The sequence below is a fragment of the Saccostrea echinata genome, unplaced genomic scaffold (assembly GCF_033153115.1).
Source record: "Saccostrea echinata isolate AGI-Se365-2 ecotype Australia unplaced genomic scaffold, CSIRO_AGI_Sech_v1 ptg000010l, whole genome shotgun sequence".
NCBI classification, from domain to species: domain Eukaryota; kingdom Metazoa; phylum Mollusca; class Bivalvia; order Ostreida; family Ostreidae; genus Saccostrea; species Saccostrea echinata.
This window is the reverse complement of record NW_026889759.1, coordinates 9,497,607-9,514,548: the sequence shown is the minus strand read 5'-3', so window position 1 is coordinate 9,514,548 and position 16,942 is coordinate 9,497,607. Positions and strand designations below refer to the sequence as shown.

Below are 16,942 nucleotides of genomic sequence, written 5' to 3'. Positions count from 1 at the left end.
AGATATTATAATATCGATATTTTTTTTTTATGTTATTCAAAATATGTGACGAGATCAAAAGTTTAATTTCTAATCACAGGCACTTGCTTCGGTAATAAATTTTTGACCCATAGTATAATAATAACACAGGCATGTTTCGGTAATAAATTTTTGACCCATAGTATAATAATAACACAGGCAAGTTTCGGTAATAAATTTTTGACCCATAGTATAATAATAACACAAGGTACCCAACTCCGGATTACATGGAGTACCCCCCTCCCCCAGAATCGCACTCATTTACACTTTCAGAGGAAACGCACTGGCAAACTATTTATACCTATGTCTTCTAAGATAATTTATCTTCACAACCATATATAGCATGCTTGTCTTTATTTTCTTTCATCTCTGTAAACAGCGTCAAATCTCTGCTCGCCGAGTGGAAAAGTCGATTTAACCCATGAAATGGTATGTGCTAATCCTGGACAGAGAACAAAATTAAAAAATGACTGGGTTTAATAATTCAATTCCAGTGTTTAAATATTGCAGTGAATAAAAAGAATTTGTTTAAGTCTGATTTTCCCTGAAAACATTACGATGTTTATGCGATGTAATTTTAGAAGCAGATTTTTAGCCAATCAAAATCTCTGCCCGGGATTAGCACATACCAAAACAAGTTAAGTGCTATTATATCATACTACAGGTCAAAAATTTATTACCGAAACAAGTGCCTGTGTTTCTAACATAAAACCCAATTCACATAGTTTTCAACATGACCTCCCTTTCAAAAGTAAATATGATGAATGTTGAATGAAATTTAATTATAATGTACTATTATTTATAAACTGTAAATAAATGGTATGTCTTATGATTGTTGATTCATATAAACATTTACATAAAGTTGGAAAGGCATTCCTATGTGTGCAAATCGTAAGTCAGACACCTTTTTTCAGTTTATTTGGATCACCTCGGTATTGTACCTCAAAATGCATTCAGATGCAATAGAATTTCGGACACATTTGACATTGGGTCGGACACTTTTCTATAGATACAAAATGATGCATATACCTATGCGCGGATCTATAGGGGAGAAGGGGGGGGGGGGGTGTTCCGGAGTTATTCAATTTCAGAGTTATTAGATCTATATAATAAAATGACCGACAGATGTCCTTGAAAACACTCCTCCACACATGCACACAAGAAACAGGGACCCCTGTAAATTGGTAAGAAGAGTCTATTTAGCGGCTTGTTCAAGACAAATGTCTTACACCCGCACCCCCTTTCAGAGAATTTTTTTTTATTGTCAAAACATCCCCCCCCCTTTCCGCGCATTGGAATTTTTTTTTCTTTTTTCCCTTTTTGTGTTCGTCAAAAAATTCTAAGTCGTTTTATTTTTTAAACGGGTATATGATATGTAAGCTGTTAGCTAAATAAAATTATTGATAATTGGATCGAGAACACAATTAACCGTATAATTTCTTCATATAAAATATCAGTGTGTGAACAAGTCAAACTATTTCCGCTTCATGTATATCTAAAACGCGCATAATTTTTGCGTATTGTATGTATTTTAGATAATAACCTTTGAATTAGGCATTTGTATTTTTATTAATATAATAAATCTGAAAATAAATTTTACGTTCAACATGTAGTACTGGCAAAAAATCGGAAACTGGATTTCGACACTTTTCAATTATCTATTTTGAAATTATTTTGACAAACTTCTTCAAATTATCTATGAGATGCAGTCGACGTCAAAAACGTCAAATTATGACGTCATCATTGATGTACGTAAGCATGAATGAAAAGAACATAATTTTAAAATTTTATATGAAACAACACATGTTAAATGTGAGTTTAAGATATTCTAAAACAAAATAATTGACAAATTAGGGATTATGTAGTTATCAAGAATAAATCTCATATACTAATAACTAATTTAAGCTATTTATGTACATAATGAACTCATAACTACTGTTAAAATGGAGGACCTTGCTTCATTTTTTGATAGCTCATCGTTCATAAAATGTAAAATTCATATTGGCCACACTCGAGTAACTCTAAGATATTTTGCTTAAAAATGCATATATGTAAATATTTTTCTCTCTGCAAAGTTTGGAATCGGTACTTGAGTGTGGCCACATTCAAATTTTGAAATAACTACCGTAAAATCAACGTTTTTTAGCAGTTTTTAACTTCATTTGTATATTTGATGCTGCGCATGTGCTAAAGACGGTGGTCTGTGTGGCCAAAAATTGTATGTAGAGTAGCATGATATTGTGCACTACAATATAACATATGACAGGCTTAGTGGTTTCAAACTTAAATTTTGTCTAAAATTTAAGGCACATTTTGATGGTCCGTGGCTCTAGCTCTTTATTAAAGTATGTATAGCCAATTCGCAATATAGATTTTTTTTTCTTTAAGTATGACTTCCAATGTATCTTGGAAGTATTAACTACAAAAGCTACATTGGAGTTCAACAATTTTTGGCTGAATTGAATTTCAGATTTAAAATACTTGCGTAAATAGTGTCAGTTCAATATTTTAAAAATTGAGATCTTTGAAAATTGGCTATAAAAGATGTAAATTTGATTATCCAATGATTATCTTTAACCTCTACAGGACACAAAATCAGTTCGCTATATCCTTAAATTCACTACATGTATATTCGAGTTTGTTATATCTGTAAAAAATTACAAGGAATTGTTAAGAATTTTGCCAGGTATTCCAAAAAAACCTTGCTATACCAGTAAATTGACTATATCCATGTTCGTAATTTACTGCATGATGGGGCTCCACTGATTATATAGTGAAAAATAATTAATACTTTGAAATTCTTCTTCTCTACTCTTGGATACAGGGTTAGAAACTCCGTAAAATTACAACTCGCAAATAATTGCGAGTACCAACAAAGTGAACTCGCAATTTTATAAGACTTCTCACAATTTTCATATAAAGTTAAATTTATATAAATTAAATACATGTTACTTGAGGAAAAAGTAACTACTGTACAATACACAAAATACAATTACAGTGTGACTTTTATTTAAATTACTGATTTAAATCAAAAGTATTGTGTTCTGTCATATTATATAATTTTGCTACAGTTTCAATGCAAAAAAAATCAACTCGCAAGTTTTTGCGAGTTACCTAATTTTTAACTTGCAATTTGGGAATTCTAACTCGCGTTTTGCGAGTTGTATATAGTGAATTTCGAACCCTGGGGTATAAAGCAGACATACTGTGTGGTTATGATGAGCAAAAATGCCATTTCTGAATATTGAAATTCATAACTCCTGGGTCAGGGGTTCTTGGCACTGGGCTCTATTAATCATCTTGAGAAAATGCATAAATTTAAAAAAAATTCTTCTAAATGGGAAAAATCTTTAAAAATCTTCTTCTCAAGAACAGCAAAGCCATGATTGGTCATAATTATAAGGAAGCATCCTCAGGTAGTGTAGATTCAAGTTTGTTCAAATCATGACCCCTGAGGGTAGGGTGGGGCTACAATGGGCTATCAATGTTTTACATAGGAATACATAGGAAAAATCTTAAAAATCTTCTTCTCAAGAACAAGAAATCCATGATTGGTCATATTTATATGGAAACATCCTCAGGCAGTGTAGATTCAATCATGTTTAAATGGAAGTATTTTCATGTTTTGTTCAAATCATGACCCCCCAGGAGAATAGAGGGGTCATAACAGGGGATCATAGTTTTACAAAGGAATACAAAGGATATATCAATAAAAATTTTCTTCTTGATTTTTTATGTGTAATATTAATTCAAAAGCATCCCTATGAAGTATAGATTCAAGTAAGTTCAAACCAACCCTCCCCCCCCCCAAACCACTTTTATATTTAAACTTTTCAAGATTGAACTGATTTCTGCTTTTTCCTAGCCAGAGCGCTCAGCTGAGCGATGTGGCCCCTGGGCCTCTTGTTTTTTTACCAGTCACTTGGAGCGATTACATGAAGAAAATTACTGGACTTTTGAAATATTTACCACTTTGCTGGTAGGACAGGTGGATTTCAAAAACTCTGATTTATGCAGGCAATTTGCAATAGAATTATTAATTGTGCTCATAAGATTTTACAATCACCTAAAGTTTTGGATCTGAGTTGTAATTATACCCCCCCGCAAACGAAGTTTAGGGGGGGTATATTGGAATCAGCATGTACAGTACGGGCAACGCGGTTTTGTCATTTAACCGCGCCCCCTCCGCGGTGTATTAATCCTTTCCGCGATACACCATCGCGGGTTTTCATCGCGGTGCAGGTAACAGACCATCTTTACCGCGGGGGTGTGAACTACCGTTCTTCGTCAGCTCTGATATTTTACCTGTACGCACATGTATTTGTAATCACCGATCTTTTTACGGGGGGGGTGTGTCTCTAGGAATGTTTTTAACGTCAGGAAAATTATTTTGTTTCGGTAAGAAGAATTGTTTTTCTTTGATTGGAGAATAATGCCTTTTATGTGACTAAACAAATTTGTGTTTTTATTATCAATTAATAATATATACAGTGTAGATTTTTTTTTAAATAAGAGAGTACATGTATACAATTATTTATATTTTTTAAAGTATAGTTTCGTTACGAGTTTAATGGATACTAGATTTAATTTTTGTATAATAAGAATCATCATCAGCATTTTGAATTAAATTTAACAACTTGAAAGCTACATTGCAGATTTCCCTTATATGTTAAAACGTTCATCGTGTAATTGCCGAGTATGTAAGTTTGCCGTAAATATGTAGAGTAAGATATCTTAATCAACATTTTCATTCATTTCTTCTACTTTTTCTTAAAATTCTTTCATTAACAAGGGTTGTGATTTAACAAGCATTGCTCACGGAATCCACGTGCACTGTTCTGTCGCGCATGGATCGAGTCATCCAATCATTAATTTTAGGGTGTTATTGGTGGATCAATTAATAAACTAGAGGGATTCCGGGGGTTTGTACCGCCTATCCCCATTCTTCGGGACATCTGTTTAGTTTTTCGAATGTTTAAAAATTTATGCGAATATTGTTATTTATCAAGTAAGAATAATTTAACAATACATAGTATTGAAATAAATAAATACACTTGTTCATTTTTTAAAAATCAATTTCTAATTTTCAATCCACTGATAGGACCTCCTCTTTCTGAAATACATGTAGCTGGATCTGTCCAATATGCAATGGAATCAATTATTTGTAATGTGTTCAGGTAAAAAGATAATCATTGCGTAACACTTCCTGTCTGCTTTAACTTCTGCTAGCATGTATGAGTTTTAAAATACACAGACTAGACCAAGTGCCAAACATTGTCCGTTGAATGGCTTTAGTCAATGTACTTCCTCGTAAATATTATCACCGGGGAAAATAAATGTAAAACTTTCCGGCAACAATGAAACATAAAAATGCTAACGATGGAATAGCACTTTATTATAACTTAGGTCGGTAGGGCGAATTCTGGAAATCCAAAAATTGCACCCGAACAATCCGAAGCCTAGGACTTGACTGATTAACAATGATGCATGTAACATATAAATAATAAAGTATAACAATGACAATTAGCACAATTCTGAACATGAGTGACAGATGGTTTAGATAGAATAACTCATGACATGTTGAGTAAATTGATTAAATTGGCGCGTTTTGAGTAACATAGTAATTAGCATAATTAAAGTTTTTCGTGATATTTAAAGTAATTACAGATAATTAAAAGTATATTTCAAAGTCAGGTAAAACATGTCACTAAAATTGTTTTTAATCAAAATTTACACTGTGATAATTCCCTCTCGCTTCGAAAAATGAGACGTCCTCGTCTCAGGAATCACCGGGGACTGGCATGTGGAACACTAGGTTGTTGGTACCAGTAACGCTTGGTTGGTGTTGGTAGCGGGAGGAAAGGGTGTTGTTTGTCGACACGTCTAGTTAAGTCGTATGGTCTTCGTTCGTTTGGTCTGTTCTGTAACTTTGAAATTTGTTTATGAAGAGTGGATGTTACGGTCTGAAGATTGTCACATTTCCGTATTAGTTCACTAATTTTTGTCTTTAAGGTCTTATTTTTATTCTGTAATGCAGTTAGTTGGATGGTATGGCCTGTTGATTTAGATAAATTACGAATATCTTCGGAACTTAGGTCTTGGAATGGTAAAGATTTCACTAACTGCAATCTATCGTAATAGTCCTTTATTCTTTTTGAATCCCTGCGCCGTTTGCTTACGGACTTAGTCTGCAGATAAAGTACACTCTTCCTTTGCGTCTCCGCAACAGCAACACTCTTCGGACTATTTTTGGAAGCAGTCCGAGAAATACACATACCTGCAGTAGAATCGCATTTTGACGATTTTTTTGTCAGGCGATCCTACAGACGGGTTTCCCGGGTTTGTCTTCAAGCAGGCCCGTCCTGACCCCTTGGCTTGATCCTTTTTGATCGTTGAATGATCGATGGACGCCAATGGAAATGTATTCCTTTGAGAGGAACGGTAAGGTGTGGTTGCAGAAGAGAAACATACTTTCGCATGGTGACCAAGTTTTCCGCACACGAAACACTCGGAACGTGTAGCTGGACACGTGAAAAGGTGGCCGTGGAAGAAAGTTTTCCCGCACCTATAGCACCGTGGACTGGATCCCGGTGTCGAGAAAATTCGTGCTGGTCCTGGTGTATTCCAAGGACGCGAAAGACAATGGCGCTGGAAAGATGCTGGGGAGGAGCGGTAAAATCCTTTTCTCCGGGTTTGCATGGTGTGGTTGAGGTTATAGTTGTTGGCCGTCTTGGGGAAACTCGCTTAGTTGCTGGTACTCAGGATCAAACTGCTACAAAATATATGCAGCAGTCCCGGGTGTTATACCCGGATTCTCCACCAAATTATCACCGGGGAAAATAAATGTAAAACTTTCCGGCAACAATGAAACATAAAAATGCTAACGATGGAATAGCACTTTATTATAACTTAGGTCGGTAGGGCGAATTCTGGAAATCCAAAAATTGCACCCGAACAATCCGAAGCCTAGGACTTGACTGATTAACAATGATGCATGTAACATATAAATAATAAAGTATAACAATGACAATTAGCACAATTCTGAACATGAGTGACAGATGGTTTAGATAGAATAACTCATGACATGTTGAGTAAATTGATTAAATTGGCGCGTTTTGAGTAACATAGTAATTAGCATAATTAAAGTTTTTCGTGATATTTAAAGTAATTACAGATAATTAAAAGTATATTTCAAAGTCAGGTAAAACATGTCACTAAAATTGTTTTTAATCAAAATTTACACTGTGATAATATTCTCATTAAATTATAAATTTCAGTGATTGTTATATTTATTTTTCAATAAAATATCCTGCTAGTTGTATTTATTTTACAATAAAATATCATGCTATCATTCAGTATCACAACCTTTGATATAGACTAAAAGTGCAATCTTTTATAATTATTTTATTAATAAATGAAATGATACATTCCAAAGAATTAAGCAAACAAATCACATTTATACATGTATTAATATTCTTTGGAATAGTGTTTTTACGTGTATTAACTACATTTTTTCTTCATCAAATAACGAATTATATTACTCTGTTACTGTCTTTTCCAATCGTTCTTTCGAACGTATAAATCCCTGAGTTTACAACATGTGGGTCACAACAATGAATCAGAGATAAAAAAAAAAAAAAAAATTAGTCATTAAAGGTGAAGACGTCATCGGAGCAACCAAAGTCACTTTCTGGCACAGAGGGCATCACAAGATTGACACTATCCTTCTTTAGTCTTTTGTCATTTCGCCTCAGTGACTCGTTTATTTTGGAGACGATCCTCTCCCTCCAGGAATCCTCGGGTTTGAATTCTGGGAAGAAGTAACACACATAGCGCCTCACCACTTGCTTTCTCGCTGGATCCAGTTCTTTTTTGGAGAGTTTTCCACCACCGTACCAGTTGCACTCCATTCGCAGGTTGCCCTCACCGTACAGTTCGGGGAAAATCTTCCTTGTGAGATTAACTGCGAAATTTCCTGCGTTCCTTGATTCCTTAATCATGTCTCTGAGGACGGTATCTGGAAGTTGATATTCTTCGGGAACACCTTGGTACACATCTCCAGGACTACTGTCACTCATCGTATCAGCAATAGGATCACTGGTTTGCAGGAACTCCACTCCACTTGCAGCTGGGATTTTCCTGACCACATCGATAAGAATGTTTGTATTAGCAAGCACTGTCTTTAATTGTAAATCTGACGCTGTTCCCCTCCTATTCGACGCATCAAGTTTTTTGTTGATAACATCCAGAGTCTGTCGCATTTCCTTGACTTCTCTCATTAGCGCCTTCACCAAATCGTCGTCATTTGTCGAAGTCCGGTAAGGGCGGAAACGCACAACTGGGGTTGTTGACGCTGGCGTTGGGATTGGAGTGAGTGACTCTAACTGGGCTGGCTCTGAATTCTGTGTTTCAGGTGCAGGTCTTTGTCGGACAGGTGTCTTGGGGATAGATGTAGCTGAATCTTCGGCTGGCGGCGAGCCATCTGCGATGAGCGAAGCCTTCGGCTTTCCAGATCTTGTCTGAAATGAAAAGAAAAATTTTAAAACAATGAAAAAAAAAATTAATACAGTTTCTATATTAATGTTTGCTTTTCTGTATTTATATTGACCATGCAGTGCTTAACTATTTATTTCGAGACTTGTTATAGCAAATTCTTGTTTTCTGTCCCCCCCCCCCCCTCTTGCGCGCTCGAAGACTTTTTTTCATTTTAACAAAAAGCTGTCTGAACTCCGAGTAAAATATACAGTAAACAGGTAAACTTTGAAAGTTAATCTCTTTCCGCTTGAACGCACACAATACAAAGGTTTTAAACATGGTGTTTGAACTCAATTATATTGGTGTAATTTTTACCTGTGTTTCTTTTTTTAAACGTTTTGAATAACTTGACGACTGGACATATCTTAAAATCTAAAAACACCTAAAAATAATTTAACTTTAATACCATGAAACAGCTTAAACATTGTTTAATTGACCTTAACTCAAAAATCATTTCCTGGATCCGCCACATTGACTGTATATAATTTCAGTTTATTCAAACCAATTAGCCCTGGCTCCCAATAATCTCGGTAATAGCCGTACATGTAGAATGTGTATATTATTTTTCTGTGTAATAACTCAACCATGCGTTACGGCTACAGTACCTTGAGGTTGATTAGTCCTAGATCGTCTCATAATTGATTCAAAATTTTAATTACTGACTGATTCAATTTTTATAAAATTGTGTTTAGGATGCAGTTTATTTTAATAATAATAATCTAAAAGAAACACACACAATTAAGGATTCATAAGACAAAAAAATTAGATATGCGACTATATTTCGTTTTCTATGTAATTATATACAAAACTGTGCATGTATTTTTAACATTGTGTCAAAATCTTACAAATTTCTGCCACTTTACCTAGCGAACATTATTCAGGTTACCCTTTTTAATAGAATTCTATGAGAAATATTTCTGGTTTCGGAAAAAAATTGTTTGTGTTATTTATTCTTAACATGGATATTTGATCCATGGTACATGTACATGTAAGACAGTTGATAGATACCCGTACACATTACGTAATTTTACGTAATTTTAATCAGTTGGGTGACAGTTGTACAGAAACATTTTAGTTTTAACGTTTACGTGTAAGCAATGGGTCGTACCTACCAGACTAGCCGTTGTCTTCCTGCGTTTTGGAGAAGGGGCTGACGAAGGTGATCTGGGTGGGGTTTGGGATCGTGGAGATGTTGGTGAGCTGGGTTGGGATGGCAGTCTTGGTGGGGAAGTTGATCTGGATGGGGGGGGGGGGGGTGAGGATGCTGCAACTGGGTTTGGTAGAGGTACCAACAAATCCTTAATTTTCTCCCGCATCTGCTGTTCAGTCCCAGAAAACAACACAACAGCCCTATCCACTTCTTTTGGTTTACCCCACTGTACATCATACTCAAGTCCAACACTAATTGTAGAGTCTCCATCACACTTGAAGGACACACGATTTCTCACTTGCAGTTCATCGTCACACAAATACCGCACAATAAAATGAGTGTCCAAACGCTTAAGTCGCCTAGCCATGATCCACAGTTTATAGTCAAAAACACAGAAATAAGTCCTCTCAGTTCAATCACTTGTGTAAGACTGATGAATGTTCAGTGTAGTATCAGAAAAATTGTCGGTTTCTATAGATTTCTTTTAACATTTTAATTATGAGTCTAATGTTAACACGCTACGCATTATAATACATTTCTGATGGCCTACTACGGAAATGAAATTGAACTTAATTGATAGTAATTAGTCACACTAGATCGGTCTTTATTGAACATGTTGAACAGAGTTGAACGATCAATCGAACGATGTTTATACAGTAATTTTATATCTCCGAAAGTCAGTAAGAAAATTAATCAACTTTAATTATTATTTCATTTTTTTTCTAGCTGTGTTTTATTTTCTCTTTTCTTTTCTTTGTAATCTAATCGGTGTCTATAGAGTATTTTCATAAGCTTTCCAATATAAAAAAAAAATAATTTCCAGTAGACAAAAAAAAACTTGAAAGTGTACATCACACATGCTCGGTACCATTTTTACATAATACTTCCTGTCTCATAATACATTCATGAATTTTTGTAATAATCGAAATGACTATCTGTCGATTGAATATTTTGATATTATTCATATAGAAAAAGCAATTCTCTCGCTCTCTCTCTCTCTCTCTGAATATTTATTTCCGTAAGTTTTTATAACATTGATATTGACACCATAGTAGTATGACATTAATGAATGTATATGTTTAAATTATATATATTATATATATATATCGACAGAATATCGCTATCAAACCTTTGTTGAAATTTTGATAAGCAGGTATATTAAAATATTTATTAAATATATTTTTATATGTATTTTTAAATAAATATTATACTCAGTTTCATAAATGTATATTTTAATAACGTAAAGTAAAATTATGATATCTTCTTCACGAAAAAAAAAAAAATATTCATACAAGTATTCTTTCTTTAATAGAGACATAATTTTATTGATTTTTTAACGCTGATAATTTTTCCAGAATTTTCCATTGGGGGAGATAACTCGCGTTTGTTTACAGTACTATCCTCGCTCAGAAATCTAGACTTTGCACCGCGACGGGGAATTAATCTAACCGCGGGGATGAGCGGTGTTACCTGATTTACCTGGCCAAACCGCGATGAGATCAACACCGCCGCGACGCGCGTTAAATGACCAAACCGCGTTGCCCGTACTGTAAGTCTGTCTGTCTGTAGACGAGATTTTGTCCGGACCATTTCTTGGAAACTGTTGCAAGGATTTGTCTGAAAATTTGTACACTCATTATTCACCATATGAAGGTGTGCACCTGGTATTTTCGTCATGATTGGATAATTTTTTTGCATTTTACAGGTGTTTTTTTTTTTTCATTTTTATTATGTGGTTTTGTCCGGATCTGTTCCCAGAGACTATCACATAGATTTGTATGAAAATTTGTACACTTATTATTTGCCATATGAAGATGTGCACCTGGCATTTTCAACATTATTTGATAATTTTTCTACATTTTACAGGTGTTTTTTTTTTCATTTTTATTGACTTAGTCATTTTGGGTTTATGTCTAAGGTTTGAGACATAGAATCTAGAACATCTGTACAAAAATGTGAACTACAGCTTAAAATTACTCTTTAGAACTAAAAAAAAAAATCACAAAGTATTAAAAACAGTTTTTACATTACACAGCAGATAGTGTAAATCCATTTGTCCCTTGGGATTAATGAGTGGACATGCATCCAGTTAAAGATTAATTAATGAGTTCAGTGTGGGAAGCTGTTAGGGCATCTCTGATCAAGCAGGTCTTATCTATATCTCCTGGGAATTGGGCAGAAAGAAATAAAGATCCCTGTTGTCTAAGTCTCTTAATTAAAATTTATGTCTGTCAAAATACATAGTGACTGGAACCAGCCTTTTACTTTTAAAAAGAGTTTGATAAAAAGGTATTAAGATCAATTTGATTTTGTATAATTAATTATGATTTTTTTTTTTTCAACAATCAATTTGCAGAGTGTCATGTCTCACAAAGATGACAGATAGTTGCAAACTATTTTTTCAGTTTAATAAAAAAACACTGTAATTATTAGTATTGATGTTTTATTAGGCTGCACCTTAGTTTCATTCATTAAAAAAATATAATTTTTAATTAAATTTTCACTCTAAATGTTAAGCAAATTGTGAACACCTCTCACATCTAGAAAACATTAGTGATTTGGTACCTTCTCTGAAAAACCCAGCGGGGGGTATTTGTCCCTTTTGGACAGTTTTAGTTTCTTTTGTAAAACAGGCCCTTGGACTCTTTACACATTGGTCTCACAAGCTGTTTTGTGTTCCTATCCTCCAAGGTCTTCTATAACTGTCTTGTTTGGGTACTATCCCTTTCAGTTGGGAACTTCACATGAATTACCTCAGTAACTTAGCATTACAAAAGAAATGCATTTAAAAGTAAGGGAAGTCATTGAAAAAAAGAAGAAAACTAACAAAGTACTCAGTTTAAACCAATTAAAATAATTAAAGGAACACACTTAAATGGGAAATAAATCAGAAATTTTGGAAATTAAATTGAGACCAAGTCCTTTTACAGGATACATGTTGAGGATATTAATCCCTAGTCTGTTAATTTCATGTTTCCTGAGTCCTGTACACTTAGAATCATTCAATATTGGAAAAGGAATCATCTGACTATTTGATTTTCTACTTTTTTTCAGTGACAGAGTCTCCATCCTACAAAGCTAAGTTTGAGGTGGTTTATGATTTAGTGGATCTTCCTGCTTCCTCATGTTTGCAAGGCTTTGACAATTCACTGGCTGTATATAACACAACTATTGCACAAAAAGTGGATGACAGATGTAAAGACTTGAAACCAGGAAAGTTTATGATAAACAGTTTCATATCAACAACAAAAGCATTTCAGGTATTTTTTAGTTCGAAAAAATTATGATTAGATGTTCCATCCAATCCTATGATATGTTGAATTGTTTTGAGTTGTTTCTTATTATGTTCCTAAAATGTAGTATTGGAACATTTTTTGTTCCCCGCTTTCGTGAAAGCGAGGGACATTAAATCTCATTCATCTGTCCGTCTTTCAGTCTGTCACAAAAACTTTAACCTTGGTCATAACTTTTAAATGAGAAGAGATCAGGCTTTCATATTTCACATGTACATTACTTGTGACAAGACCTTTCCAAATATACTATGATTTTTTACCCTTGAAGTTTGACCTATTTTTCATTAAATTGGTCATAACTTTTGAATAAGAAAAGATAGGGCTTTCATATTATACATTATATTACTGTGACAAGACCTTTCCAAATATACCTTGATTTTTGACCCCATGACCTTGAAGTTTGGCCTACTTTCAAAAATTTTATCTTTGCTTATATCTTTTGATTGAGAATAGATATGGCTTTCATATTTGACATGTGCATTACCTGTGACAAGACCTTTCCGATTGTATACTTTGGTTTTTGATATTTTTTTTCACATGTGTATTACTTGTGACAAGACCTTTTGGATATTATTATGATATTTGACCTCATGACCTTTATCTTGAAATTTGATGTATGTTTGAGAAGCTATAATCTTTGCCATAACTGTTAATAATTCAGTAATTTATGTCTCTTTTGTATAACGCACAGACAAGACAGGACACACAAACAAGACAGTTACAATATGCCATAAATAATGGCATCCCATTTACTAAGTTTCTTATTATAAAAATTTATAGAGTTGAACTTCGGTATCTCAAACACCGATATCTCAAATACCATGGATATGTCAAGGATTTGGAATTCCATCCACATATTCTTTATTAAGTATTTTACCCTCGATATCTCAAATCCTTGAATATTTAGAAGTTTTTTCTAGGTCCCGTTGAGTTTGATATTGTTTGTCTGTATATGTACACTTGTTTCATACATGTTAACCTACAGTGACAAAATAGAGGGAGATTCAGATCTCAAAAGCAATGGCATTGGGATTGGTGTTTTACGCTTCACATACATGTTATGTGTACCAGCAGTGCGCAAAATGTACCATTTTTTGAGCCCATTCATCGTGTACTGGCGGGACACCAAAATTCACGGAATATGAAAATTTGTACAGTATTTTGCTTTTCTCGCTAAATGCTGCCATTTTTCTCTCATTCTTGCTCGCGAGACACTGGAAAACATCACCTGTGTTTGACACTTGACCTTCTGATAATTGTGTGTACACAAACCATCACATGTGAAGGTGTGAACTGCCAATTGGGATAATTATCTTGCTATAAATCTGGATCAAGATACCTCTTTAGGTAGCTTTATTTTTAAGGGGGTACTTAATTATAACTGTTAATGTTTCGTAACTTTATTGAAAAAAATTAAGCCAACTTCTAAAGTAGATATACATGACTTAATATACATGAATCTGACCCAGATCTTCGTAGGTATAAAATATACGATGTTTATTACCCTGATTACGCTGAAATAAAGGATATAGTTTTAAGTTTTTATGTGCTGAAATTTATGTATGATTGTATTTGCTGCTGTTATTTAGCATTGCTGATGTATATATCAGTAATATGAACAAGATGTAAATTGGAGACATTGACTCTCACGTTAATACTATATAAAGCTGGCAAACAAACTATCATCTAAACTAGCTTAATTTATAGTCGATTCATAAGAACATTGTGATTATAAAACACAATATGGGTGAATTAAAAAAAATGACCAAACGCATATTTATCAACCCACACTAAAAATACAGGCAATGAAAATACATGTAGATTTCTATGTCTCAGCATATGTCTTTTGGTAGTGTCTAACTACCTGCCAAATATCTCGTTGATATCTCAATTAACAAAAAAGTTATGCCCAAAAATGATGCTAAAATTGTCAGAGTGCAACACCTTTTTGTGACATTTTGAAATTTCAATATTTTTTGGAGATCTGTGAAATAAATAATAATGCTTTATGTTGAAAATAAAGACTTTCCTGATAATATTCAAAGTATTGAGCATTAAATTTGGACTGTAGTAACTTTTGTTTAATCAAGTTGTGGTCATGCATGGCTGATGTTTAAAAAAATGTTATACCATGTCAGGAGTGCAACAGAAAAAATGTAGTGTTGCCAAAAAACATCAATTGTAAAATTCTGAAAGAAAATTAAGACAAAAAAGAATTTTTGAAGTGTAAAACAATAACTGATAAACATTTTAAAACTTAAAAATTTTATATAAATCACAAGCAGCATTAATGAGAGTCAAGTATATGTGCATACCCAATAATGTCAGGAGTGCAACATTTGATGTTTTGCTCCCAAGCATGAAAAAACTATTATCATTATATGATTTTCTGATTTTTATTTTGGAAAATAAAGACACAAAGAACATTTTTACCAAATAGATTTATCAATTACAGGATCTGGCTGTGCTTCAGATCTATATTTCTATGGTCAGGAGTGCAACACATTTTTTTAAAGATTCAAATTGTGTGTCGAAAACACTTCTATTCACGCTTAGAAGTATTCATTAATTAATAATGATCTTTTTGTATAATTTAATACTAAATTATTGACAGTTTTATTATTAAAATCCTTCCTTTTTCAATTTTATCAATTCAGATGTGTTTTTATCTTTTTTGTGATTTTTTAATGAACGTTAAAAATAAACACACTAAAAAATTGTCATAAAATTCAAGTAATTCCTCCTTAACTTCACTGAAACAACAGAACAAGTTCTTATGTAATTTTCACTTCACAATTCTACTTTGAAGGCCCCAATGCTTTTGGTTAGGAGTGCAACAAATATGTTAGAATTATAAATCATCCAGTAAGAATAAAAATAAAGAAAAAATGATGAATAGAATTTTTCTAGTGGGTTACTTGTTTGTCCTCTAAAGGAAAATATGCTATAAAATATATTTTATCTTCTAAATATACATTTAAGCTAGTTTTTTGGCATAAATAGGGAATAATTTCAGATAAAATGTGAATTTTAAATACTTTCATCTGTTTTAATACTGAAGTATTGGGTTATAAATATTGCACAATTTCATTACCACTGGATGTTGCCAACACTTTATGAATTTTTGTGTTATATGGTTTTAATTTTAAATTTTACTGCAGTCAGGAGTGCAACAAAACTGCTTTATAATTACCAATGCTTTTTAACTATCTTTACTAAAAGATAAGTTGAAAAAAAATGTTTGATACTATTTGATGTTCAAAGCACTATGTCTATCAACAAATTTCAGAAATTTTACAGTCAATTCAGGGAGAAGTTTTCATCATTTCACATATAGTTTTAAATACAATTTATATATATTACAGTTTGCAAATAATCATGTTTTAAGGTCTTCAAAATATGAAAAACCTGCCGTAAAAGATGGAAAATATCAAAACGACAAATTGATTTACAAAGTAAGAATGGGTTATTGTGTGTTAGAATTTTTAAAACAATGTTAAATAAAATACATATCAGATGTCAGGAGTGCAACACAATAATGTAACATAGGGTCACTTCAAAATCTAGTATTTTTTGTAAGAGAACTTGTATATAAAAATTCTTGTTTGGCTTAGATTTAAAGAATTGACTTGAAGGGACAAAAAAGTGACTTTTGAAGAATTTTACTGCTTCATATTTTTTTCATATTAAAACTTTTCAAACCAGAATTGAAAAAAATAATGTAAAATAACAATCAAAAAGCCAATTTTTGTCACATATACAAGAGAAGATACCCAATCAAGGTCTAGATTTAGTCATCTATACCCCTTTTACCATTTTGAAGCATTAAAAGCTATAATTTCTTGTGATTATGTATTTTAGAAAGTCTTTTAAGGTGTAATGATATTTTCTTTTTTCAAAAGAAATTTTACTAATAAAAAATCTGAAACTTTTTTATCCAATTGTC

General features: G+C 33.1%; 3 protein-coding genes across 3 annotated transcripts in view; 1 reads left to right on the top strand and 2 right to left on the bottom strand.

The window, feature by feature from the left end:
* The window catches only part of LOC133184337 (ubiquitin carboxyl-terminal hydrolase 24-like), a 376,170-nt gene that overhangs the window by 301,923 nt on the left and 57,305 nt on the right, over positions 1-16,942 (bottom strand). The window lies entirely within an intron of this gene.
* The window catches only part of LOC133184536 (sushi, von Willebrand factor type A, EGF and pentraxin domain-containing protein 1-like), a 109,388-nt gene that overhangs the window by 66,918 nt on the left and 25,528 nt on the right, over positions 1-16,942 (top strand). Inside the window, exon 20 of the mRNA XM_061319624.1 lies at positions 12,758-12,963. Coding sequence (XP_061175608.1) covers positions 12,758-12,963 — 206 coding nt within the window. The remainder of the gene's footprint in view (positions 1-12,757; positions 12,964-16,942) is intronic.
* Positions 7,662-10,070, bottom strand: LOC133184473 (serine/arginine repetitive matrix protein 1-like). Its single transcript, XM_061319563.1, has 2 exons — positions 9,666-10,070; positions 7,662-8,537 (listed from the first exon to the last, which is right to left on the bottom strand). The coding sequence occupies exons 1-2, from the start codon at positions 10,068-10,070 to the stop codon at positions 7,662-7,664; spliced, it is 1,281 nt and encodes a 426-aa protein (XP_061175547.1).

Excerpts from the sequence above, each read along its gene's own strand:
- LOC133184473 (XM_061319563.1), bottom strand. The coding sequence starts at position 10,070 with ATGGCTAGGCGACTTAAGCGTTTGGACACTCATTTTATTGTGCGGTAT. Across the intron at positions 8,538-9,665 it reads GGAAGACAACGGCTAGTCTG|ACAAGATCTGGAAAGCCGAA; the intron begins GTAGGTACGACC and ends TTTTCATTTCAG.